Below are 24285 nucleotides of genomic sequence, written 5' to 3'. Positions count from 1 at the left end.
ACTCTGGCAAAAGAAATGCAAGAAGACAATAAGGGATGCTAAAAAAGAATTTGAGGAGCACATTGCTAAGAACATAAAAACCAACAACAAAAAATTCTATAAATACATTCAAAGCAGGAGACCATCTAGGGAGACGATTGGACCCTTGGATGATAAGGGAGTCAAAGGTGTACTAAAGAACGATAAGGAGATTGCAGAGAAGCTAAATGAATTCTTTGCATCTGTCTTCACAGTGGAAGATATAGGGCAGATCCCTGAACCTGAACTAACATTTGCAGGAAGGGATTCTGAGGAACTGAGACAAATAGTGGTAACGAGAGAGGAAGTTCTAAGCTTAATGGACAATATAAAAACTGACAAATCACCGGGCCCGGATGGCATCCACCCGAGAGTTCTCAAAGAACTCAAATGTGAAATTGCTGATCTGCTAACTAAAATATGTAACTTGTCCCTTGGGTCCTCCTCCGTGCCTGAGGACTGGAAAGTGGCAAATGTAACGCCAATCTTCAAAAAGGGATCCAGAGGGGATCCCGGAAATTACAGGCCAGTTAGCTTAACTTCTGTCCCTGGAAAACTGGTAGAAAGTATTATTAAAGCTAGATTAACTAAGCACATAGAAGAACAAGCCTTGCTGAAGCAGAGCCAGCATGGCTTCTGGAAGGGAAAGTCCTGTCTCAGTAACCTATTAGAATTCTTTGAGAGTGTCAACAAGCATATAGATAGAGGTGATCCAGTGGACATAGTGTACTTAGACTTTCAAAAAGCGTTTGACAAGGTACCTCACCAAAGGCTTCTGAGGAAGCTTAGCAGTCATGGAATAAGAGGAGAGGTCCTCTTGTGGATAACGGATTGGTTAAGAAGCAGAAAGCAGAGAGTAGGAATCAACGGACAGTTCTCCCAATGGAGGGCTGTAGAAAGTGGAGTCCCTCAAGGATTGGTATTGGGACCTGTACTTTTCAACTTGTTCATTAATGACCTAGAATTAGGAGTGAGCAGTGAAGTGGCCAAGTTTGCTGACGACACTAAATTGTTCAGGGTTTTTAAAACAAAAAGGGATTGCGAAGAGCTCCAAAAAGACCTCTCCAAACTGAGTGAATGGGCAGAAAAATGGCAAATGCAATTCAATATAAACAAGTGTAAAATTATGCATATTGGAGCAAAAAATCTGAATTTCACATACGCTCATGGGGTCTGAACTGGCGGTGACTGACCAGGAGAGAGACCTCGGGGTTGTAGTGGACAGCACGATGAAAATGTCGACCCAGTGTGCGGCAGCTGTGAAAAAGGCAAATTCCATGCTAGGGATAATTAGGAAAGGTATTGAAAATAAAACAGCCGATATCATAATGCCGTTGTATAAATCTATGGTGCGGCCGCATTTGGAATACTGTGTACAGTTCTGGTCGCCTCATCTCAAAAAGGATATTATAGAGTTGGAAAAGGTTCAGAAGCGGGCAACCAGAATGATCAAGGGGATGGAGCGACTCCCTTATGAGGAAAGGTTGCAGCATTTGGGGCTTTTTAGTTTAGAGAAAAGGCGGGTCAGAGGAGACATGATAGAAGTGTATAAAATTATGCATGGCATTGAGAAAGTGGATAGAGAAAAGTTCTTCTCCCTCTCTCATAATACTAGAACTCGTGGACATTCAAAGAAGCTGAATGTTGGAAGATTCAGGACAGACAAAAGGAAGTACTTCTTTACTCAGCGCATAGTTAAACTATGGAATTTGCTCCCACAAGATGCAGTAATGGCCACCAGCTTGGATGGCTTTAAAAGAAGATTAGACAAATTCATGGAGGACAGGGCTATCATTGGCTACTAGCTGTGATGGCTGTGCTCTGCCACCCTAGTCAGAGGCAGCATGCTTCTGAAAACCAGTTGCTGGAAGCCTCAGGAGGGGAGAGTGTTCTTGCACTCGGGTCCTGCTTGCGGGCTTCCCCCAGGCACCTGGTAGGCAACTGTGAGAACAGGATGCTGGACTAGATGGGCCACTGGCCTGATCCAGCAGGCTCTTCTTATGTTCTTATGTTCTTATGAGTAGCTATAGTACTCGGTGCGGTCAAAAATTTCCCTATGTTTGTAGCTAATGAAAGAGTCCAGATAGGTCTTTTACAGTAAGAAGTAAAATTTTCAATGAGATTGTATTTGTGGGCCAGGCGAATCTCTCTAGGGATAATGCATATAACATTCAGGGGGAGATGATCACTACTTAGTTTTATTCCGATATAGAATCGATCAATTATACTTAGCAATTTTTGGGAAATTAAGACATAGTCGATTGTACTTCAGCCGTGGTTAGAGATGTATGTAAATTCAGCACAGTCATCAATGTTTTTAAGGCCATTTAAAATGGTCATGTGATGAGAGGCTACGAAGCGGGCTAGATTAATTCCGCTGTAGTTAGTGACCGTGTCTTTCGAATTCCTTTCATAGTAAAAGGCTGTATGGTCACATTCTTCGCCTCTCCAAGGGGACGAAGAGAGTAGTTCATTATTATTAGGACCAATTCTTGCATTTAGATCTCCCATAATTAGCGTTTTTGCATTGGGATGGGAGTTCTCAAGATTGGAGATACAGTGATCAAATAATTCCCAATTATGGTCTATGGAAGCATAATCCTTGGCGGGGGGAATATATACGTTAACAAGAATGATTGAAAGGGCACCTATTACCAGAAGCACGGAGAGTGCAAATGGGGGAAGAGACTGTAGGGGGTGTATCTTAATATTGATGGAGGATGATATTAAAAACAGCAACCCTCCTTTCGCTCTACCACTCGAAGAGGGCAGGGCGGGAAGATCATAGGATGAGAAGCCGTTTATGCAGGGTTTATCAGTAGCCCAGGTCTCTTGTAGGGCGATGATATCAAATCTGGAGAGGTATGGAAACCATTCAGGGTCTGTTACCTTTGAGTTCCAACCTGCAATATTCCAGGAAATGAGTTGCAAGGGATTGGTTGTATTATCGGGTCGGATGGAGTCGACTAAAGAAACGTCGTTAGGAGATAAATATGGTTGTCAATTAAGTTCATCAATTAGGTTGAGTGAACCACTAGCATCATTGAAGATTGCTCCATTCTTTATGGAGGATTTATGTTTAGTTGAGGAGGTTATTTGAACTGAGGAGGGGTTCCTTAGATTGGTAGAGGCAGAGGGCCGCAAGGAACTGATATTTGGGTAGCGTTCGAACTGAGAATGGGTAGTAGATTTATCGTCCACGATTTCCATGCCTTTATTGCAGTAAGAGGAGTAATCGGCCACCTTTGAAGCAGGGGTTTCTGGCAGGGAATTGAGCTGTGATGACGACTGAAGACGGAAGATCAAACGTCGAAGTCTGTTGATGAGAGATAGTCTTTCGGGTTCTGGTAGAGTAAGATATAGTTCAGCCAGTTGGCTTTCTTCAGGATCCAATTCCTGGAAGGGAGTCTCGTTAAGATGTTCTGGGGCGGCCAGCCTCTGAGAACTAGTCGATCGCATTGAAAAATCATTTGAGATTGTAGAGGGAACAGTGTTGTTAGGGTTTTCTAGAGACACTGAAGAGTTTGTAAAACTGGACTGGAGGCATGGGACCATTAAAGAAGTTGGAGGTGCTGTGTTAATGTAGTATCTTTGAGCTGTAAGGCCAAATTTGGATAGGGAATTCCTTTTTTGGAAGATCTGATTGGCCATATCTCTCGAGTGGTATGTGATAACCAACCTCCATTCATGCGATGATTGCGCTAGAATTTTCATAGACCTAACGAAATTTTGTCGTCTAGGGGCCGCCATAGATTTGCTAAAGCAAGTGTCCAGGAAGGAAATACTAGGAAACGGCAGTCTGGTGTCATTAAATCTGCCTTTGTAAGAGATTACCAACTTATTTGGTTGTAGTTGTAATTTCCACGGTTGAAGGGAAGTTTGGGACTCAATCATCAGCGGAGAGTCACGGTGACCTGAAACTTGAGAGTTGTTTATTTCGACCACTTCAGGAGTGTTTGTCAGTTGAGGGAACGCAGGAACTAGATGGCCCTGATCCCCAGGGCCAGGGGTGTTGTCTTTTTCAGGTTTTTTTTGCAAAGGCGGTTGGTCGTTGGTTTAGGTTTTTGATGCTCAAGGAGTTTAAAAAGCGGTTTGTAGTTCATTTTATTAGAAAAGTTGACTTTTTGGTTTTTAATGTTTTTGGATTTCTTGGAGGATTTAGCTTGTCGCCTTGATTGTTTAGTTTTTTCAGGTTCTTACTCATGTCATCTGGAGTCATTTTTGTGGAGCTCTGGGAAGGAGTGGAAGGTAAGAGTGATTGGACAGTCTGAACAACTGTGTTAAGCAGCTGATTTGTTATTATAATGTAATCTTTGACAAGTTTTATTTCGTCAAGCAATGCTAGATGGTTAGATGAATTCAGGGGCATTGCATCAAAAGTATTTCCTTTTCTATGAACAGAAGGTGGCAGTAGCGAGTCATTGGACGGCTGGTAGAAATCAATTGTGAAGAAGGATAATGGAGGCAGTTCATTTTCATTGAGCAGGCTTAGCGAGTTGTAAAAGCCGGCATCTTGAAGTTCCTCCTCAAGATTCTTGGAGATGGGAGGATTCGGTCGGGCATTTGCAAAGAGTTGTCGATCCACAGACCATTCATGGTGGGCAGAACTCAGCAAAGGTAAGTGAAGATTTGGTGTAGAGTTTTTCAATGAGGCAGAGAAGTTAGTCATAGGTGTGAAGAAGTTGGAGATTTTACTTTGTATGAATCGTTTAGAAGTAGGAACTTCTCCAGAGACACTATTCTGGGATGAGTTCCTCGAAGTCATTGTTAAATATGCTGAAACCCTCAGGGGGATGTTCGTGAGAAGTTACGGAGGGAGAGTGTGTATTGTGTGTTTTATTGGTTTTAATATGTGCCTGGGAGAGAGTATTATACATCGACCGGGGAGACTTTCGGGGGCCCCAATTAGCGTAGTGACGGGTAATGGGAGGTACGGCGTTGTGAGGAGAACGTGCCAGATAAGGGGAACTCGTCTCAGACAAGTAGTGCCTGTGACCTGTTCCGGTTCTCCTCACATCCCCAGGACTGCTGGTTGTCCTATCAGTCAGCCTTCGGATCTCCATGTGCTGTTGTTAAATGCCAGGTCGGTTCACCATAAGATCTCCCTTGTTCATGATTTAATTGTGGAGGAGGAGGCCGACCTGGCGTGCATAACTGAAACCTGGGTGGGCGATCAGGGAGGAGTTGCTCTTTCCCAGCTCTGCCCACCTGGGTATACGGTTCAGCATCATGGTAGAACCGAAGGACGGGGAGGTGGGGTTGCTGTGGTCTATAGGAGTTCTTTCTCACTCACCAAGCACCCTGTCCAGGTGTCGACTGGTTTGGAGTGTCTCCACCTTGTGCAGGGCCAGAGAGACAGACTGGGAATTTTGTTGGTGTACCGCCCACCCTGCTGCCCAACAAATTCCCTAACTGAGCTGACAGTTGTAGTCTCGGAGGTATTGCTGCGGTCCCCTAGACTATTGGTACTGGGGGCCTTCAACATCCATGCCGAGACTGCTCTATCTGGGGCGGCTCAGGACTTCATGGCCTCCATGACAACCATGGGGCTGTCTCAGGTTGTTACTGGCCCAACGCATGTGTCGGGACATACTCTTGATTTGATCTTCGCCACTGGACATGGAGATGATGATCTGGTGGTTGGGGGTTTTTCATCTACCCCATTGTCATGGACAGATCACCGCTTGCTGAAGTTTAGGCTCACAGCGACCCTTTCCCTCTGCAAGGGTGGGGGACCTATTAAATTGGTCCGCCCCCGGAGACTAATGGATCCTGAGGGTTTCCAAAGGGCTCTGGGGGATTTCCCGACTGAGAAGACTGGCGCTCCTGTCAAAGCCCTGGTCGGATTGTGGAATACGGAGATGACCCGGGCGGTTGACACGATCGCTCCCATGTGCCCCCTCCTATGTAGAGCTCATACAGTTCCATGGTATACCGTGGAGCTGAGAGTGATGAAGCAAGAAAGGAGGAGGCTTGAGTGCAGATGGAGGCGAACTCCTGACGAATGCAATTGTGCCTTGGTGAGTGCCTCTTCTAAGCGGTATATAGTAGCGGTGAGGGCAGCAAAAAAGAGATATTTTGCTGCCACAATTAAGGCATCTCTCTCCTGCCCGGCGGAACTTTTTAAAATCGTACGAGGGCTTTTACATTCTGGCCCTCGGGACATCATAGATTCATCTGTAGCCCGCTGTGAAGAGTTCGCGAGGCACTTCCAGGATAAGATCGCATGCATTCGCCGGGACTTAAGACTCCAATATTATGGCAGTGGGATCTAATGAAGCATCCAGAACACGGTCTTGTCCTTGTTTATTGGATGAGTTTCAGTCTGTACAGCTTGAGGATGTTGACAAGATCCTTGGACTGGTGCGGGCGACCACATCTGTGCTGGACCCTTGCCCCTCTTGGCTGGTGAAAGCTGGCAGGACCGGAACCGCTGGCTGGGCCAAGGAGATAATAAACGCCTCTCTGAGAGAGGGAGTGGTCCCTGACTGCCTAAAAGAGGCGGTTGTGAGACCGCTCCTGAAGAAACCCTCTTTGGACCCAGATAACCTGAACAATTATAGACCAGTGGCGAATGTTCCGTTCCTGGGCAAGGTGCTAGAACGGGTGGTTGCTGGCCAGCTCCAGGGGCTCTTGGATTACACTGATTATCTTGATCCATTTCAATCCGGTTTCAGGCCCTGTTTTGGCACTGAAACAGCCTTGGTCGCCCTGTATGATGACCTTTGTTGGGAGAGGGACAGGGGGAGTGTGACTCTGTTGATTCTCCTTGATCTCTCAGCTGCTTTTGATACCATCCCATGGTATCCTTCTGGGAAGACTCACGGAGTTGGGAGTTGGGGGTACTGCTTGGCAGTGGCTCCGCTCCTACTTGGTGGGTCACCACCAGAAGGTAGTGCTTGGGGAACATTGCTCGATACCCTGGACCCTCCATTGTGGAGTCCCGCAGGGATCGGTACTGTCCCCCATGCTTTTTAACATCTACATGAAGCCTCTGGGTGCGGTCATCAGGAGTTTTGGGGTGCGTTGTCATCAGTACGCTGATGACACGCAGCTCTATTTCTCCTTTTCATCTTCTTCAGGTGAGGCTGTTAACGTGCTAAACCGTTGCTTGGCCGCGATAATGGACTGGATGGGAGCTAACAGACTGAAGCTCAATCCAGACAAGACTGAGACGCTGTTGGTGAGTGCCTTCTCTGCCCAGATGGTGGATGTTCATCCTGTTCTTGATGGGGTTACACTCCCCTTGAAGGAACAGGTTCGTAGCTTGGGAGTTCTTTTCGATCCTTCCTTGTCTCTGGAGGCCCAGGTGGCCTCGGTGGCACGGAATGCTTTTTACCATCTTCGATTGGTAGCCCAGCTACGTCCCTATCTGGACAGTGATGACCTCGCTTCAGTTGTTCATGCTCTGGTAACTTCTAGATTGGACTACTGCAATACGCTCTACGTTGGGCTGCCCTTGAAGACTGTTCGGAAACTACAACTAGTCCAGAATGCAGCGGCCAGATTGCTGATGCGGACCAGAAGGTCCGCTCATATAACACCTGTTCTGGCCCGTCTGCACTGGCTTCCTGTTTGTTTCCGGGCTAGATTCAAAGTGCTGGTTTTGACCTATAAAGCCCTACACGGCATGGGACCACAATACCTGGTGGACCGCCTCTCCCAATATGAACCTACCCGGACACTGCGCTCAACATCTAAGGCCCTCCTCCGAGTGCCATCCCATCGAGAAGCTCGGAGGGTGGTGACTAGAACCAGGGCCTTTTCTGTGGTGGCCCCCGAACTGTGGAACAGCCTTCCCGATGAGGTGCGCCTGGCGCCGACGCTACTATCTTTTCGGCGCCAGGTGAAAACCTTTTTATACTCCCAGGCATTTTAAAGTGTGTTTTAATGGTATTTTTATCATTATTTGTATTTTTGGATGTTGTTTGGTTCTTTTATTGTTGTTTGTTTTGTTTTTGATTTATTGTATTTATTGTATTTATATATTGCTTGTTTTTTATCTTTTTGTACACCGCCCAGAGAGCCTTCGGGCTTAGGGCGGTATATAAATAAAATAAAATAAAATAAAATAAAAAAATAAATAATAATTTGAGCAGTTAAAATTTGCAAGGAGAAGTAAAAAGAATATAAAATAGCTGGGACACAGTAAAGCAGCAAGCTGCTAGTGCCTTCTTGTTTTGAGTTAGGGAGTTCAGCTGTTATAAATCAATTAGAACGTTTGCGTCAGAGATAAGCCAATTATGTAGTAAAACGAAATAAAACAGTCTTAGACGTTCAGGATAATGGCGGCGGCTTGAGGCTACTAGCAAAGTTAATAGTGTCCCGGTTGTAAAAGCTTATAAAAACACTAGATTGACTTGGGAGTTTCACCCAAGACCTGATAGAGTGCTCAAAAAGTTTATATAAAAACTATAGAGACACTGAGTATATATAAACGTCTTTTTTAACGTGGATAAGATCAGACGAGAAGACAGTGCGACTTACCCGGAAGCAGCCGGAAGTCCAGTATATTTATGTATTAATTTCATTTGTAGCTTCCTTTCCATGTATACAAATCACAAGGAGAGTACATAAGAACATAGGAAGAGCCTGCTGGATCAGGCCAGTGGCCTATCTAGTCTAGCATCCTGTTCTCACAGTGGCCAACCAGGTGCCTGGGGGAAGCCCACAAGCAGGACCCGAGTGCAAGAACACTCTCCCCTCCTGAGGCTTCCGGCAACTGGTTTTCAGAAGCATGCTGCCTCTGACTAGGGTGGCAGAGCACAGCCATCATGGCTAGTAGCCATTGATAGCCCTGTCTCCATGAATTTGTCTAATCTTCTTTTAAAGCCATCCAAGCTGGTGGCCATTACTGCATCTTGTGGGAGCAAATTCCATAGTTTAACTATGCGCTGAGTAAAGAAGAACTTCCTTTTGTCTGCCTGAATCTTCCAACATTCAGCTTCTTTGAATGTCCATGAGTTCTAGTATTATGAGAGAGGGAGAAGAACTTTTCTCTATCCACTTTCTCAATGCCATGCATAATTTTATACACTTCTATCATGTCTTCTCTGACCCGCCTTTTCTCTAAACTAAAAAGCCCCAAATGCTGCAACCTTTCCTCGTAAGGGAGTCGCTCCATCCCCTTGATCATTCTGGTTGCCCTCTTCTGAACCTTTTCCAACTCTATAATATCCTTTTTGAGATGAGGCGACCAGAACTGTACACAGTATTCCAAATGCGGCCGCACCGTAGATTTGTACAATGGCATTATGATATCGGCTGTTTTATTTTCAGTACCTTTCCTAATTATCCCTAGCAAGGAATTTGCCTTTTTCATAGCTGCCGCACACTGGGTCGACATTTTCATTGTGCTGTCCACTACAACCCCGAGGTCTCTCTCTTGGTCAGTCACCGCCAGTTCAGACCCCATGAGCGTATATGTGAAATTCAGATTTTTTGCTCCAATATGCATAATTTTACACTTGTTTATATTGAATTGCATTTGCCATTTTTCTGCCCATTCACTCAGTTTGGAGAGGTCTTTTTGGAGCTCTTCGCAATCCCTTTTTGTTTTAACAACCCTGAACAATTTAGTGTCGTCAGCAAACTTGGCCACTTCACTGCTCACTCCTAATTCTAGGTCATTAACGAGCAAGTTGAAAAGTACAGGTCCCAATACCGATCCTTGAGGGACTCCACTTTCTACAGCCCTCCATTGGGAGAACTGTCCGTTTATTCCTACTCTCTGCTTTCTGCTTCTTAACCAATTCCTTATCCACAAGAGGACCTCTCCTCTTATTCCATAACTGCTAAGCTTCCTCAGAAGTCTTTGGTGAGGTACCTTGTCAAACGCTTTTTGAAAGTCTAAGTACACTATGTCCACCGGATCACCTCTATCTATATGCTTGTTGACACTCTCAAAGAATTCTAATAGGTTACTGAGACAGGACTTTCCCTTGCAGAAGCCATGCTGGCTCTGCTTCAGCAAGGCTTGTTCTTCTATGTGCTTAGTTAATCTAGCTTTAATAATACTTTCTACCAGTTTTCCAGGGACAGAAGTTAAGCTAACTGGCCTGTAATTTCCGGGATCCCCTCTGGATCCCTTTTTGAAGATTGGCATTACATTTGCCACTTTCCAGTCCTCAGGCACGGAGGAGGACCCAAGGGACAAGTTACATATTTTAGTTAGCAGATCAGCAATTTCACATTTGAGTTCTTTGAGAACTCTCGGGTGGATGCCATCCGGGCCTGGTGATTTGTCAGTTTTTATATTGTCCATTAAGCTTAGAACTTCCTCTCTCGTTACCACTATTTGTCTCAGTTCCTCAAAATCCCTTCCTGCAAATGTTAGTTCAGGTTCACGGATGTGCCCTATATCTTCCACTGTGAAGACAGATGCAAATAATTCATTTAGCTTCTCTGCAATCTCCTTATCATTCTTTAGTACACCTTTGACTCCCTTATCATCCAAGGGTCCAATCGCCTCCTTAGATGGTCTCCTGCTTTGCATGTATTTATAGAATTTTTTGTTGTTGGTTTTTATGTTCTTAGCAATGTGCTCCTCAAATTCTTTTTTAGCATCCCTTATTGTCTTCTTGCATTTCTTTTGCCAGAGTTTGTGTTCTTTTTTATTTTCTTCATTCGGACAAGACTTCCATTTCTGAAGGAAGACTTTTTGCCTCTAAGAGCTTCCTTGACTTTGCTCGTTAACCATGCTGGCATCTTCTTGGCCCTGGCGGTACCTTTTCTGATCTGTGGTATGCACTCCAGTTGAGCATCTAATATAGTGTTTTTAAACAACTTCCAAGCGTTTTCGAGTGATGTGACCCTCTGGACTTTGTTTTTCAGCTTTCTTTTTACCAGTCCCCTCATTTTTGTGAAGTTTCCTCTTTTGAAGTCAGATGTGACTGTGTTGGATTTTCTTAGCAATTGGCCATTTACATGTATGTTTAATTTAATAGCACTATGGTCACTGCTCCCAATCGGTTCAACAACACTTACATCTCGCACCAGGTCCCGGTCGCCACTGAGGATTAAGTCCAGGGTTGCCGTCCCTCTGGTCGGTTCCATGACCAACTGGTCTAGGGAATAGTCATTTAGAATATCTAGAAACTTTGCTTCTTTGTCATGACTGGAACACATATGCAGCCAGTCTATGTCCGGGTAGTTGAAGTCACCCATTACTACCACATTTCCTAGTTTGGATGCTTCCTCAATTTCATATCTCATCTCCAGGTCTCCCTGAGCATTTTGATCAGGGGGACGATAGATCGTTTCCAGTATTAAATCCCTCCTGGGGCATGGTATCACCACCCACAACGATTCTGTGGAGGAGTCCGCCTCTTTGGGGGTTTCGAGCTTGCTGGATTCAATGCCTTCTTTCATGTATAGAGCGACTCCGCCACCAGTACGTCCTTCCGATATAGTTTATATCCAGGGATAACCGTATCCCACTGGTTTTCTCCATTCCACCATATCTCAGTTATGCTCACTATGTCAATGCTCTTCTCTAAGACCAAGCACTCCAGTTCTCCCATCTTGGTTCGGAGGCTCCTAGCATTAGCGTACAGGCACTTGTAAGCAGTGTCTCTCTTCAAGTGTTTTTGGCACTTGTGGTCTGGCCTGTGGTAATTTTGCCCTTCTGAATTTATATCCTGTGCCCCTGCTCTCACAATGCCTACTTCTAGGCCTACCCCCTTTAAAATTTCATCATTTTTTTGGTATTTATCCCAGGGGGGAGGTTTATTCCAAACCGGACCTTCCTCAGCTCCTGTCGGGTTTCCCCCCTCAGTCAGTTTAAAAGCTGCTCTGCCACCTTTTTAATTTTAAGTGCCAGCAGTCTGGTTCCATTCTGGCTCAAGTGGAGCCCGTCCCTTTTGTATCGGCCCGGCTTGCCCCAAAATGTTCCCCAGTGCCTAACAAATCCAAACCCTTCCACCCGACACCATCATCTCATCCACGCATTGAGACTGCAAAGCTGGGCCTGTCTGGCTGGTCCTGCGCGTGGAACCGGTAGCATTTCAGAGAAAGCCACCTTGGAGGTCCTGGCTTTCAGCATCCTACCTAGCAACCTAAATTTTGCTTCCAGGACCTCACGGCTGCATTTCCCCATGTCATTGGTGCCAACGTGCACCACGACCACTGACTCCTCCCCAGCACTGTCTACCAAACTATCTAAACGACTTGCGATATCCGCAACCTTCACACCAGGCAGGCAAAACACCTTGCGGTCTGCATGCCCATCACACACCCCACTGTCTATGTTCCTAATGATCGAATCACCTACTACAAGGATCCCTCCATGCCCTGGAGATATATCCTCGGCACGAGAGGATAGCTGCTCATCCCCCAAGGAATAGGTCCCTTCTAAGGGATCATTTCCCTCTTCCTCGGCTGGATGCTCTCCTTCCCTGAGACCATCATTCTCCATGATAGCAGAAGAGCTATCATCCTTGGAGTTGGACACAGCTATAACGTCCCTGAAGGTCTCCTCCACACACCTCTCTGCCTCTCTCAGCTTTTCCAGGTCCGCCACCTTGGCCTCAAGGAAATGAAGTCGTTCCCGGAGAGCCAGGAGCTCATTGCACCGAGAGCACACCCACGACTTCTGTCCAACAGGCAGATAGTCGTACATGCTGCAGGCGGTGCAAAACACTGGAAAGCCCCCACACCCCTGCTGGCTTCTTACCTGCATAGTTTTGTTTAAGGTTTATTACGTCAATGGGTTGGAAACTGCGGTTTAGTTGAGGTCAGGGAACAGACAGGCAGAGTGGGGGGGAGGCTGGCCTCCTCGCCCTGCTGCTGAACTCACTCTGCTGCTTAACTCACCTTGACCCTTTGTCAGCTGGGGCCTTGACGCTTTGTCAGCTGGGGCCTTGAAGCTTTGTCAGCTTGGGCTCCCTCTAGCTCGTGGAGCGGACAGTATATGTTTTCATTGTGGGCAGGGACAGTATGTAAAACTCCAGGCATTTCAACCAGAAATGTTAAATTCAGAAGGTTCACTTTTTTATTGAACTGCATAGAATTTTTAATCAGTTACAGCAGAAGACTTATTTACAGTTATGTATGGAGCAGAACATTCTACAAATGTAAATATTTTTGCTAATTTCTCAAACGCTATATTCGGATGACCACTGAATACAGGGAAGGGTTTTTTGAGTCATGTTCAGTGCCCTCAGCCCAAAGTCTGATACTCTGTACAGAGTCTGTGTGTGTACAAATTGTACATGTGTAGATCAGTTTAATATGTAGAGGCAGAGGGTGCAGACAGCAGGAAAGAGCCCCCGTTTCCATGATCATATACTGTGTGTTCCAGCATAACTGTCTCCCCTAATCTGCCAGGTTCTGTCCTATATAGCAACTTTAGACAACATGCTCAATGCTACAAGTTCATTTCTGGTTGAAAGCAAGGAGAATGGATTAAATTGAGACCTTAGGTTCCTGGCATATTAGAATGAAGCTGTAACCTCCACTGTTCAATAAGTTGCAAACATTAAATGCCTTACATAATTAGGTTAACTATCTGTTATATACTGAATTTGTAACCTAGATTGCTATATATATAGCCAGGAATAAGGGACCCTTTACTTTTCCTTTATGAAAAGCTCTGTGTAATTTATTTTACGAACTGAAGTTGCTCTTCTAAAACTTAATTGTTCTATCTATTTTATTTCCTTTGAGGGCAAACATGATAACTTCATGAGTACCTTTCTTGCAGGACAATTTGAAATAACTTTCTGAGTTCATAAAGGCCGACGAGCATCACAAATGACATATTTGGCTAATCATCTTCACCTTTCTCTGACCTGATTGCATAACTGAAGCCTATTGGCTGGAACTATTCAGAAATGGCTTTCTTGATTTCAAACCACCACATTCTAACTGAAATTCCAGCACAAACGGGATAGTCTCTTGATTGAGGGAACTTGGTATTTTAGCTGGCTGTTTGGGTCAAACAGGGGTCTTTCTGGGGAACTATCAAGAACTTTACTTGGCAAGCAAAGGAAAGTAAAAACAAGTAGAAGAGAAAGTAAACAGTTACTGGTGTGTGTTGTGCTTTTTGTGTGAGCGGGTAGTACCTATGATAGCTATAATTGTCTTATTGTCTCTGATGTCAGTTTGCTTCAGGGATGTTTCTGTGCCACAGTCTTCACTGCTTGACAATGAAGTAGAGTCACTAAACTCGTAAGATAACTAATTAACTGCTAATTAGGATGTGAGTATAGGTTTCCTGAGATTAAAGTCATATTGATTAAGCAGAACATGTGCTAAGATTCCTGCCCTGCTTTGGTATCTCTTATGATGTAACAAGTAACTTTTAAACCCTCCTGGTAACATGATGAGAGAAACTGAGGCTGTAAAGATTGCTGAGCTGGTGGCACTAAAGTGCTGCTAATTGGTTTGAATAGTCTCTATTTAGACATGCCTTTTTCTTCTTGCTGAAGAGACTTAAACTGCTTGGGGACCAGTGAAGTGACCTGAACAAAGAAAGATGCGAGGTAATATGTTTAAGAGTGTTTTTCTATTTCTGAATATTCTTACTTTTGATTCTGAGAGATTAATTCCCTTATCTACCCCAGTTTGATAGATTATTCTGTTGAGAATATGTATATTCCATTATTAGCAGAAATGCAGTTCAATCGTATGTGTTTTACTTGAAAGTAAGTTGCACTGGGTTCAGTGGGCCTTATATCCACTGAAGTGTGCCAAGGGTTGCAGCCTTTCTTATGGGGGATGTTTTTCTTATTGGGGATTAATTTTTAATTAATTATGTTTAGTATACGCTGACATTGTTTTAATTTTTAATAATTTTTAACTTTTTATATGTTTTATATTGATACATGTCTTGTATTTTGCTATTTCTTGTCTTGTGAACCGCCCAGAGAGCTTCGGCTATGGGGCGGTCTATAAGTTTAATGAAATAAATAAATAAATAAATGTTCTAGGTACTTTCTGAGCTCAGGAAGGAGTTTTCAAATATGTCATCACATTGAGGGTAATGTTGGTACAAGATATCCCAAAGAGAGAGGTTGTAAACACTGTAATGTATTTAATTGTCCATTGTCTATTGGTTATGAGAATTGAGCTTATGGGTGTAAAAAATAAAAGCTGTAGCTTTGCAGTGCTGATTTACTTGAACCTCTCATTCGGAAGAATTGAGGGGTAAGCTAGATGTAACAGCTGATGTTGCATTATTATAAAAACATGGGACAGTCCTGACATATAGGAGAGAAGTTGAATCTTAAAACTAAAGGGGGTGCATGGGTAAGGAGTGCAGAATCCCCTCTCTGCCCATGGCTTATTTTCAGCAGCTTTTCTTCCCAAGCAATTTCTCCTCAGCTGAACTTTCAAAGCTGGAATTGATGTTGTTGGGAGGAGAAAAGCCGGGAGGGGCTATGGTGATATTAGTTGCAGGCTGGGTTCTGTGTACCCCTTTTAACGTAGTTTCGTAGTTGTGGTGCTGCCAACTCAAATGACTGTCTGAACTCACATATGTTTTGGGGATGCACAGCCTACAAACAGAACTGGCTCCCACTGTCTCTGGGGTCATTGTCATATGATGATTATGATTAATATCCTCAAGCATGACCTTAGCAGAGGGGTAGCCAATGTGGTGCATGTGGGTGCCAGGGTGCCCATCAATACCTCCTATGGCACCCTTGAGAAGGTCTCAGTAGAAAAGTATATGTAGTGTTGTAATTAAAAGAACTGAGATATTTTAGTTCCAGTGCTGTCTGCTGTCCATGGTCTGGGATGTGACGTATGCTACATTGTGTACTGCCTTCAAGTCGATCCTGACTTATGGCTACCCTATGAATAGGTTTTATTACACTCAGTTTAATGAATTAATAGTATGGTATTTCAAGTGAAGCCCATAACTTCCTTCCTATCTATTTTTATTGACATGCAAAAAGAAAGGGTTGCTGCTTATTTGCATTGTAACCACATGTCATATTTTCTACCTTTTAGAGTTCCTTTTGAGTGAGAGAAAGCACAATTATAGAAGATATGATGGCCAATTAAAAAGATAAGGGACTTATTGGGAAATATGTGACAATTGGTTGCTTGTGTACAAAGTTCAACTTGTTGATCTACTTAAGCTTTCTACGAATTTGTACTTATGTTCATTTTATGAATAAAAAGTGAGGCTGCAAGGTGTAATTGATATTTTAATTAAAGCTTTGGTTGATTAAACAGAGGGGCAGTTGTAACTGGATAGTGCACATCTTAATGGGTGGAACTTGAGTGTTAAGAAGGACGCACTTGTCTATCTTTTGAGGGTGTGCTGGTTCTGGTTTGTTGTAATAAAACAAAATCATAGTCCAAGTCCTTGTTGGAAGAAAAGCCTTAAAATAGCAGCCATGTGAAAACAACTTTATCCAATATTCTTTCACATACTATTTTTCATAGTACTTGAACTAGGGTAAACGAAAAATATGACATGGCTCAGAGCCCATTTTTTTTAACTTTGTATTTATAGCGGCAGTAGTTGCTAATGCAGTTTGGATTGTTGAACAATGTGTTAAATGGGAATTTGTTATATTAAAAATGCATACAAGTTTATTAATACACTGAGTTTTAATTTAAACAATTTTCTACAGTTTGCCCATTCAAAAATATGTTTATGTTGTTTTCTATCAGGATCCATGGTCTATTGAAATAGCCTCTATTCTCTTTTGCTATGAGTCTTGTGTTTACACTGTTTTTCACTGCAGCAGCTGCAGGTAGCATTTTGCTACCATATAGATGAATGAAAACTCATACATCTGTGCGGTTTGCAAACTCATTCTTTTGTGTTGCATTTAGGCAATTTCATTGATAAATGTCGACTACCCACACTTTCTGTAATTACCTATTTATCTTTCGCAGGTTGTTGTTAGTATCGAATAAGATTGAGCAGGCCCTGTTAAATCATATACATAGGTATAAATGACTGATGGTTCAGTGATTAGTGTCTTATGAAATGACTTTTGAAATGTTATGTTATGTTATGTTTTATTTCTAGGCCGCCTTTCGGCCAAATAGGCCCCCAAGGCGGCTTACACACAAATAAAAATACAAATACAAAATGCAAATAAAAACAATACAATTTACAACAAAAAAAATCAAACTAACAAAGTCCTAACATCTCTAAAAAAACAGGAGCAGCAAACCAAAAGCATTAATCTTCCTGGTAAAGGGCAGTCCCCAGAAAAATGTCACTAAGAGCAGGGGTGGGGGGCAAAGCAGGTGGAAAAGCATGCCCCTTGATGGTCCCAGCACAGTCCCATCCCTGCAGCAGCATGTCTCAGTCTGCAGCTCCTCCTGATAAGGCCCAGGCAGAGGGGTGGGGCAAGACAGATAGAAATGCTTGCCCCTTGATGGTCCCAGCAGTCTCATCCCTGCAGCTGCACGTCTCAGTCTGCAGCTCTTCCTGATAAGGCCCAGGCAGAGGGGTGGGGCAAGACAGGTGGAAATGCTTGCCCCTTGATGGTCCCAGCACAGTCTCATCCCTGCAGCAGCATGTCTTAGCCTGCAGCTCCTCCTGATAAGGCCCAGGCAGAGGGGTGGGGCAAGGCAGGTGGAAATGCTTTCCTCTTGATGGTTCCTTGTGGCTTTGTGTGGTGCAGACCCCAGCAAAGTTGTGATGGAAAATGAAATGAATTAACTATGCTTCTCCAGCATTTCAGAGGGGAGGGAGGCATCCGGAATGGATTCCACAATTTGGCACAGAAAGGGAGCCTTGCATAGCTTGTAGTTCTCCGGTGTACCCAGAGGGCAGTGAAATTAGCCATCTCCTTCTCACAGGCTTTGGAGAAGAGGGGGAGGCCTAATTCATCAGAAGGCCTTCACTGCACTTAGCATCCAGGTAGCCTTGGAACATACCAGAGGAGTCCTTGGGCTTACTTCATCTGTTGAGACTTTCATCATGCCAAGCAAGCAACATTACTTGAGTGGTCTAGAGGCCTCCAGGCATAGTAGGCAGATGCAATTCTGGAACGGGCGTGGAACCTGCCAAAAATCAGCAGGTTTGGGGTCTTCTCTGGAAACGCATCTGCCCCCATTGGGGTAGCCAGAACTCTGTCCCATCCCTAGTCCAGGGTATAATGTTTATGTGATGTAATAAGAATTGCCAGCTGCTGGAGACAGAATAGCCTGGCCTGCTTCTCTGCCTTTAATGGTAGCTCAGGCATTTCACGCCATGGAGATAAATATCCACTACTAATGTCTGCCCATCTGTCTGTTAAAGGCATAGTGATAGTTGTTCATTGAAAGTTAGTAACTGTAGACAACACATCTACATTTATAGACTGAAACATCCAGACAATAGAACTAATATACAGCGTGCTGATACTTCTGAGTCCTAAAACACACCTACTTTATGTATGAATGTTCCTTCATTTGGGAGCAAACTTCTTGCACATTTTTAAAAAAGAAGCAGCATGAATAACGGTTTAGTCTAGTCTTTTCATGACCTGCTTTTTTGTGCAGTGATTTTGTACCTGTGTGTTCGAAGTACATTCATATAGTGCCACATTTGCAGCATGAAGTGCTACAGTACAGGAAAAGTTGTACTGCAGTTGACTAGGGGAGAGTTGTTTTTCATTAAATGTGTAACTAGCTAAGCAGCTTGTTTCTGGGCTTGCTAGTAAAACCACTTTGGACAACTTGATGCTAGAGTTTAAAATGTGAGACACTTTGCATTGTTATTGGGCAGTATTTTTTATTTTATTTTGAATGACGTTTGGGATTTGTTGACATATTTTTTTTGTTTGTCATTTCAGCTATGAAGTCTTACATTCCATTTTTCATTCTTCTTTGGAGTACTGTTGGAATCTCAAGGGCTGCCAAAATCGTTATTGTGCCGCCAATTATGTTTGAAAGCCATCTGTATATTTTCAAGACCCTGGCCTCAGCCTTGCACGAGCAAGGCCACCAGACAGTTTTCCTCCTGTCTGAGGGCAGAGATATTCCTCCATCTAATCACTATAAACTGCAGCGTTACCCAGGGATCTTTAATACCACCACCTCAGATGAGTTTCTTCAATCCAAAATGAGGAGTATCTTTTCTGGGAGATTAACAGCCCTGGAACTTTTTGACATTCTGGATCATTATTCCAAGAACTGTGACATGATTGTGGGCAACAAGAAGCTCCTGCATGCCCTGAAACAGGAAAAATTTGACCTGCTGCTAGTGGATCCTAATGAAATGTGTGGATTTGTTATTGCTCATCTTTTAGGTACTAAATATGCTGTTTTTTCCACTGGCCTTTGGTATCCAGCAGAAGTAGGTGCTCCAGCACCTTTATCATATGTTCCAGAATTTAATTCGCTTCTCACAGATCATATGAACTTGTTAGAGCGGCTTAAGAACACGTTTGTTTATCTAGTTTCAAGATTTGGAGTCAGCGTTTTGGTTCTGCCAAAATACGAAAGGATAATGCAGAAGTACAATGTACAGCCAGCAAGATCCATGTATGAATTGGTTCATGAATCTAGCCTGTGGATGCTGTGTACTGATGTTGCACTAGAGTTTCCAAGACCCACGCTTCCAAATGTTGTTTATGTGGGAGGAATTCTTACCAAACCAGCCAGTCCTCTACCCGAAGTAAGGTTTGCCGAGTTGTTTTTACTTTTATGTATGATTTTGTACTACTTCTGTTTTTATTCAGTTTTTAAAATTACTGATCATACTAATATTTTTCTGCAGCTTATTCTCAAGATTACAGGACTGGTGCATTTTGTAATAGTTTTTCCTACATTCTGTTATTTCTAGGACTAGAGCAAAGGTTGCTAACCCCTTTCAACCTGAGGGCCACATTCAAAGGAAGCCAGCACTCCAAGAGATACGTGGTGTGCACATGCAAATATCACACATAGAGCACACACTAACCCACAGACACACAGCAACCCATTTTATGTGCTGAGCAGGATTTAAAACCACAGACTTGCAAGTAATTGTACTGTCATTTTTAATTAGGTCTGTGCATCTTCCATTGATTTTAGGTTGCAGCCAACAGCTTTAAATTAAGAAAAAGCTAAGCAACAGTCTGTTTATCTGGAAGATGTTCATGGTGGTTTCTTAAGTCAATGCTCTTGCATGGACAACTTGCCTCCTTCCTATCCTGATTTCTATCTGTGATGCTGTGAAAAGAGGCAAGATTTCAGAACTAACAGAGACAGTACTTTGATACAAGAATGGCTCACATGAATGCAACTTTGGGGGAGGGTTAGTGTCACCCCTCCCCCTGCTCATCAGATCACTGTTGGGGCTCAACAGCACCACCTGCTACTTGGCAGTTTTCTTTAAATTAAAAAAAAAACAACCCTGATGTGGCAACCAAATTGTTGGGAGCTTGGGAGGCTGAATTCAGGCCACAAGTTAGCTACACCTGGATTAGAGATAGTTTCAGTTGTTAAACATTTAGTATTGTGCCCCAGTGAAGTAATAGTATCTAGTTATATGGTTCTCTGCAAGGCTTAAACTTTCTCATTTTATACGATTTATGTGGTTCTCTGCAAGGCTTAAACTTTCTCATTTTAATTTCCTAAACACAATTGAAATAGTACAAACAGCACAAACTGTTCGTTCATAAGTAATAAGGTTTTCTTTTATTATTATTTTATAGTGCAGTGTGTGTTTTTCCACTTGGCCTGGCTGTAGGTCCAGTAGTATCATGAGATAAGATCATGATCTTTAACATTGAGGATAGGATGTGTTACTAGTAGTGAATGTAACCATGTTCATCGCTTTTTCCATTTTCATGTTAATTAAAAGATTTGAGAAAAAATTAAAAGAGGTGTAAGGTGTTACCTTTCTGGAAATGAAGCCTCACATTCTATGCTGATATGCAGTGTTCAAGCAGTTGCTTGTCACACTTGCTTTTAAATGTAAATTCTTGAGTAAGCATTTTGAATACTTCAAGTATATACAATGGACATACTGTTTTCTGTTTTTTTAGGAATGAATTTTAGTTAGTTTGAAGGTTATTTGATCCTAAACATTTGATAAACATGTCCTGTGATACTCGCCTATCTATAGAATTGTAGCAAATAACATAGTTGCAATACTGTGAGGCAGGTTGTGGTTCTTATTTTCTAAATGAGAAACCAGCTGACATCTAAGTATGGTATCTCTTGCCTAAGGGTATGCAGCAGATGTGGGCAACCTAATTGGCCCCGAGGACTGCAAATTGTGGTGCATGGTGGTTCAAGGGTTGCATAGATACACATGAATGCACAGGCAGACAGATTGGGAGTGCCAGTGTGGAGAAGAGTAAAGCCTCCCCACCCAGCATCCCTGATGTGCACAAGAGTGCTCTCCCTGATCTGCTTAGCAATGCAGGAACAGAGTTCTTTTCCCTGATACTGAGCTGATAGCTCATTGGCTGGGCAGTGGGGAAATGCTTGGTGGGCCACACAGAAAAACAGCAGGGTTCAGATTCTCTAGCTGGGGTATGCAGTGAGTCCATGGCAGAGTAGTGATTTCAATGTCACAGTCCAGAAAGTTACTTTAAGTTACACAGGGTTTGCATGCTCCCACATGGGCTTAAGGTTTTTTTGTGTTTGGTTTTTTAAATAAAAGATTTGACATCTTTAAAGATGATATACAATGGAAGGTGCTGTAAAGATCTCAGTCACTTTGCATCAATAGACTTTTTAGTTGTCACCCAGTGTATATTGTTTTAAAGTATGGGAAAGCTTCAGCCAGAGGAAACAAGCTGAAGAACTTTCTTAATTGTCTTTTAGATGTAAATCATACTAAAATGTGAAAGTCAGTCTTTAGAATTCCTAGAAGAGTTGGAGAGCTAATTTAAGTTGGTTCAGCCTTGCAAAAAAACATTTTAAAGGAGCTATCCACCCCTGTTCTGGTCATTATATATACACTCCTCTTTCTTGTTTTCTTATTTTAGCCTACACTTCAGCATGCCTCCCCTCTATTCCATGTATACGGTCCTCCTTTTCCTATCCCATCTGTATGGTAGCTGCTGGTCTTCTCCTCTCTCATGCTTCAGGTGTTGGTAGTGGTTGTCCTCTGTGTGTTCTGCTTTGATTGTCTCTTTGGGAAATTGCATTTTTGGGAATGCTGATATTTAGGAAAGTACTAGGTTTTGTGATTATGTGAACTCTTTATTGCTTGGGAATCCTGATTTAAATTTCATAGAATAGTAGAGTTCGAAGGGCCCTATAAGGATGTCGTGTCCAACCCCCTGCTCATTGTAGGAATCCAAGCTGTCCAGCTGCCTCTTGAATGCCTCCAATGTTGGAGAACCCACCACCTCCTTAGGTAATTGGTTCCATTGTTGTACTGATCTAACAGTTAGGAAATTTTTCTTGATGTACAGCCAAAATCCTGGTCTTCCTTTGTTAACAACCTTTCATATCTCCCTTCATTTTTCTCCTGTCAAAGCTAAACATGCCTAGTTCTTTTAGTATCTCCTCATAGGACTTTGTATCCAGTTCTCTGATCATCCTTGTTGCCCTCCTCTGAACCTGTTCGTTTGTCTATCTTTCTTACGGTGTGGTGTCCAGAACTGGATGCGATACTCAAGATGAGGCCTAACCAGTGTCGCATGGAGGGGAACTAGTACTTCATGTGATTTGGAAACTATATTTCTGTTAATGCAACCTAAAATAGCATTTTCCTTTTTTGCAGCTACATTGCACTGTTGGTTCATATTAAGCTTGTGTGATCAACAATAATCCCAAGATCCTTCTCGCATGTAGTACTGCTGAGCCAAGTATTCCCCATCTTATACCTGTGCATTTGGTTTCTTTTTCCTCAGGTGTAGAACTTTGCACTTATCTCTATTAAATTTCATCACTTTGAGTGACTTTCACTTTCAAAGATCCCTTTGAATTTTGTTTCTGTCTTCCAGGGTACAAGCTATCCTTCCCAGTTTTGCATCATCTGCAAATTTGATATGAAGGACCCTGCACCTCCTCATCCAGGTCATTAATAAAAATGTTGAAGAGCACTGGGCCCAGGACTGAGCCCTGCGGTAGCCCGCTCATTACAGTCCCCCACTTTGAGAAGGAACCATTGATAAGCACTCTCTGAGTATGATTTTGTAGCCCACATTTAGCTAGCTAGCTAATCAGAATATCATGGGGCACTTTATCAAAAGTTTTGCTGAAGTCGAGATATATTATGTATGCAGCATTCCCATAGTCTACTAGGGAGTTTTCTTGATCAAAAAATGAGATAAGATTAATCTGGCAGGATTTATTTTTGACAAATCCATGTTGGCTTCTAGTAATCACTGCATTGTTTTCAAGGTGCTTACAGATTGACTGCTTTATAATCTGCTCCAGAATGTTCCCAGGGATTGGTGACACACTCACTGGTAGCTTCCAGGTTCCACTTTTTTGCCCTTTTGAAGATAGGAACAGTATTAACCCTCTTCCAGTCATCCGCCACTTCACCCATCCTCCACAATATCACAAAGATAATAGACATTGATTCTGAGAATTCTTCAGCCAGTTTCTTCAATACTTTAGAATGCAGTTCAACGGGCCCTCATGAAAGGTATTCCTTAACTATTTGTCTATCAAACTGCAATCCTGTCCCTTCAACTTCATGTTTGCTAGGAGAGTCACAGACCCTCTTTTGAGAGAAGACTGAGCCAAAGTAGAAATTGATCACTTCTGCCTTTTCTTTGTCATCTGTTATCATTTGGCTTCTTTTGCTGTCTTCCGCTTTTTGTCCTTGGAATTGTTTGCAATTGTGCCTTTAGAATTTCCTTTTTTAGAAATTCCCACCCATCTTAGATTCCTATTCTCATCAGGGTCACTTGCCATGGGACCTTACTTATCATTGTTCTGAGTTTATTAAAATCAGCTTTAATGCTATTTTAATGCAATTTTAATGCTAGTACAATCTGTGGAACCCGCAGTAGACAGGAACACTTCTCTTGTAGCTAGTTCTTGCTCATCCTGTTATCTCAGTACTTATGATTTGCTTAGCTACTGGGATGTGAGAACACATCATCAGAAAGCAACTGCAGCACCACCACATCTCATATGAGAACTGGAAACCCCCTTCCCTGAGTATCTGGTTTCCTGGAATTTTACTGGGTGTTCAGGGAAAGAGGACACTGTCCTGGGCAACACTTGGAGTATTGGGAAGCAGGGAGTAAAAGAAGATACCATGCTACTTGATCCTCCACTTGCCAATGCTATTGCATAATTGCTGCATTTCTCAGTGTTCCCCCTTTTCAGGCCTTAATGCCGAAAGATGGAGAAAGCAAAATGTAGTGCTGTGCTGCGAGATTGAGAACGGAGGTTGGTCAGAAGAGCTTA

General features: G+C 43.0%; 1 protein-coding gene across 8 annotated transcripts in view; it reads left to right on the top strand.

Moving 5' to 3' along the window:
* UGT8 (UDP glycosyltransferase 8) overlaps positions 1 to 24285 on the top strand; it is a 78351-nt gene that overhangs the window by 37522 nt on the left and 16544 nt on the right. For 3 of the 8 annotated variants that reach the window (XM_061585286.1, XM_061585283.1, XM_061585284.1), the window contains exon 2: positions 18768 to 19591. In XM_061585286.1, the coding sequence (XP_061441270.1) occupies positions 18770 to 19591 (822 nt within the window). In that variant the 5' untranslated portion in view covers positions 18768 to 18769. Of the gene's footprint in view, positions 1 to 4201; positions 4267 to 4419; positions 4636 to 14447; positions 14502 to 18767; positions 19592 to 24285 lie in introns of those variants that run through there. The other 5 variants (XM_061585278.1, XM_061585280.1, XM_061585279.1 and 2 more) reach the window with 4 other exon arrangements.

This window comes from Rhineura floridana, chromosome 9, assembly GCF_030035675.1.
Source record: "Rhineura floridana isolate rRhiFlo1 chromosome 9, rRhiFlo1.hap2, whole genome shotgun sequence".
Lineage (NCBI taxonomy): Eukaryota > Metazoa > Chordata > Lepidosauria > Squamata > Rhineuridae > Rhineura > Rhineura floridana.
This window is presented reverse-complemented; position numbering and strand designations above follow the sequence as displayed.